The sequence below is a fragment of the Saccostrea cucullata genome, unplaced genomic scaffold, assembly GCF_032062105.1.
Source record: "Saccostrea cucullata isolate Sc308-1 unplaced genomic scaffold, CSIRO_AGI_Scuc_v1 ctg3314, whole genome shotgun sequence".
Lineage (NCBI taxonomy): Eukaryota > Metazoa > Mollusca > Bivalvia > Ostreida > Ostreidae > Saccostrea > Saccostrea cuccullata.
Genome location: NW_026932982.1, coordinates 52,752 through 54,831, shown reverse-complemented (window position 1 = coordinate 54,831; position 2,080 = coordinate 52,752). Strand labels below are relative to the sequence as shown.

General features: G+C 31.8%; 1 protein-coding gene across 1 annotated transcript; it reads right to left on the bottom strand.

The window, feature by feature from the left end:
* Positions 1–107: 107 nt before the first annotated feature.
* On the bottom strand, positions 108–1,323 carry LOC134236792 (uncharacterized; the record flags this gene model as incomplete). Its single annotated transcript, XM_062718933.1, has 5 exons — positions 1,227–1,323; positions 906–1,016; positions 563–611; positions 249–448; positions 108–176 (listed from the first exon to the last, which is right to left on the bottom strand). Coding segments are annotated over exons 1-5 (526 nt in total), but the record flags the coding sequence as incomplete, so codon positions are not given.
* Positions 1,324–2,080: the final 757 nt, after the last annotated feature.

Sequence of the window (2,080 nt, the reverse complement as noted above, 5' to 3'; positions counted from 1 at the left end):
GGTAACAAAAACAAAGCAAATAAAGGAACTGAGTGGAGGTACTGTATAGTTTCCCCAATGTGTCAGCTACAGAGGCAGGCCTAAGTAATTAAGTAAAAAGTAATTACTTGTACCTCGTAACATAATCTCTTCTTCAGGTGAATTGTTGTCTTTATCTTTTTCTCCGGTACTTAACTCTGAAATTTAAATTTCATTGAGTTTATATCGCTCTAATAGATGTCAATGAATAGTACAATGTGAAAAATTACCTCTTCTGTGTCTCCATCTAAACACTAGACATCCTATACCGAGAAAAAGCACTATAGTGACGATTAGACTAGAAATTATTATTATTATTATTGACGTGAATGGAATTGCATTGGATGTTTTCTCGGAAGATGAGGTATCATTGGCAGATGCACTGTCCTTTGTAGTTATTTCTATCGTTAAAGGAAGAGTAAATAAGGTCCTGCAAAAGAATAGGATATATATAGCTAATTTTTTAATTGTAAGATTAGTTGATAATCATTGATAATCACTGGCTTAATAATTCTAGCAGTATATTAAAGGTTTCCGTACGCACGTGCTAGATTTCAGTACATTGGATGAAACATTATGGAAACACCCAGGATCTGTTTTAACCAAAAAAAAAAAAGAAGCATTTTTGTTATATGACACTATAGCTCACAGGTATTTCTTTCAGTTGGAATGAAATTTACATATCTCCATACATCTAATAATTCTCTGCATAAAATGTAGTTGGTTACAGCTTGAAATATAAATATTATTACTATTTTAAGAATAAAATAATGTCAATTATAATAATCTTATCATAGTCAATTTGAACAGTATTACAAAGATATTTAATCATTATAAACTGTTTAACAATTTCATTGTCAAGTATTTTATTTCAAATGTAGACATACAGACGTAAACAGCATTAGACCAGTACGTTGTAGTCGGGCAGTTGTTCTCATTAGATTTGCATTGATAAACATCTATTCGGCGAGCTTTAAAATTAAACTCTGGACACATACCTTGAAAAAAAAATATAAAAGTAATCATCATCAATTAAATTGTGTATCTTATCTTTTCCTCTACCTCTAATTAATAAACAATAGTATTCCCCATACTTTGCTGTATCCAAACTTTTTTCAGAAGACATTGCTGTGTTATTTGCCCGTTTTCGTCCTTGAGGCAGTGATAGTAATTTGGGTCTTTGCATTGCAGAGCCATTGATGCCCTACCCCAATCTTCTGTGGATTCTGGACATTTCAGCACGCCTTCAGATACCATGAATTGCCACAGAATTGATACAAGTACTATTTGATAGGTGTGTTCCATGTTTACGCTGAAAATATTTCTTCTTAATTAAATATTCAAATGTCTACATGTATAAAAAATAATCAGAGGGTAGTATTCGATGACTAACGTACGTACTACGTCGTAATATTACAGATCTAGACGATTTCCAAATATGGGAAGACAAGAACTGAAAATTGCTATAAATATACATCATGTACACGTAATTATGTTTCTATCCAATCAAACAACCGCATTTTCATACACAAAACATATTTTAAAAGAACAAGAAAACATGTGCTTTTGTTTTTTTCCTCAAAAAGATTTTTTAACAAAACATCTTTAGAAGAAAGATGAAAGCTTTTGAAGAATAAGGTATTCCCCACATATTTACCATGAACAACCTTGACAATTTCATCTCGGTAATTAGAAATAATGGATGATACACAATGTAATTGTTTACGGAGTAAAAAATCACACCAGCTACACTGTAGTTCCTATCAAGTTCAATTACATTGTATAACATTTACCAGAATATATACTCCTGTATATGTTGGTAAATATAATTTTGTTAGCCATTCGATATATCATGGATTTCATAAGCGCCAAATACTACACTATGCAGACTTTTAATGGGCATAAGGAAAGGCGGAAAACGTGGAGAAAAGAGTTATACATGAATGCGTTTTATCCCAATATCTTACCTCGCATACCAGAAACTGTATGGACGGTTTTGTTATAAACACTCGAAAAATAATTAAGACGGTTATCCTTTCGATAAGATTTTCATGTCAGGCTC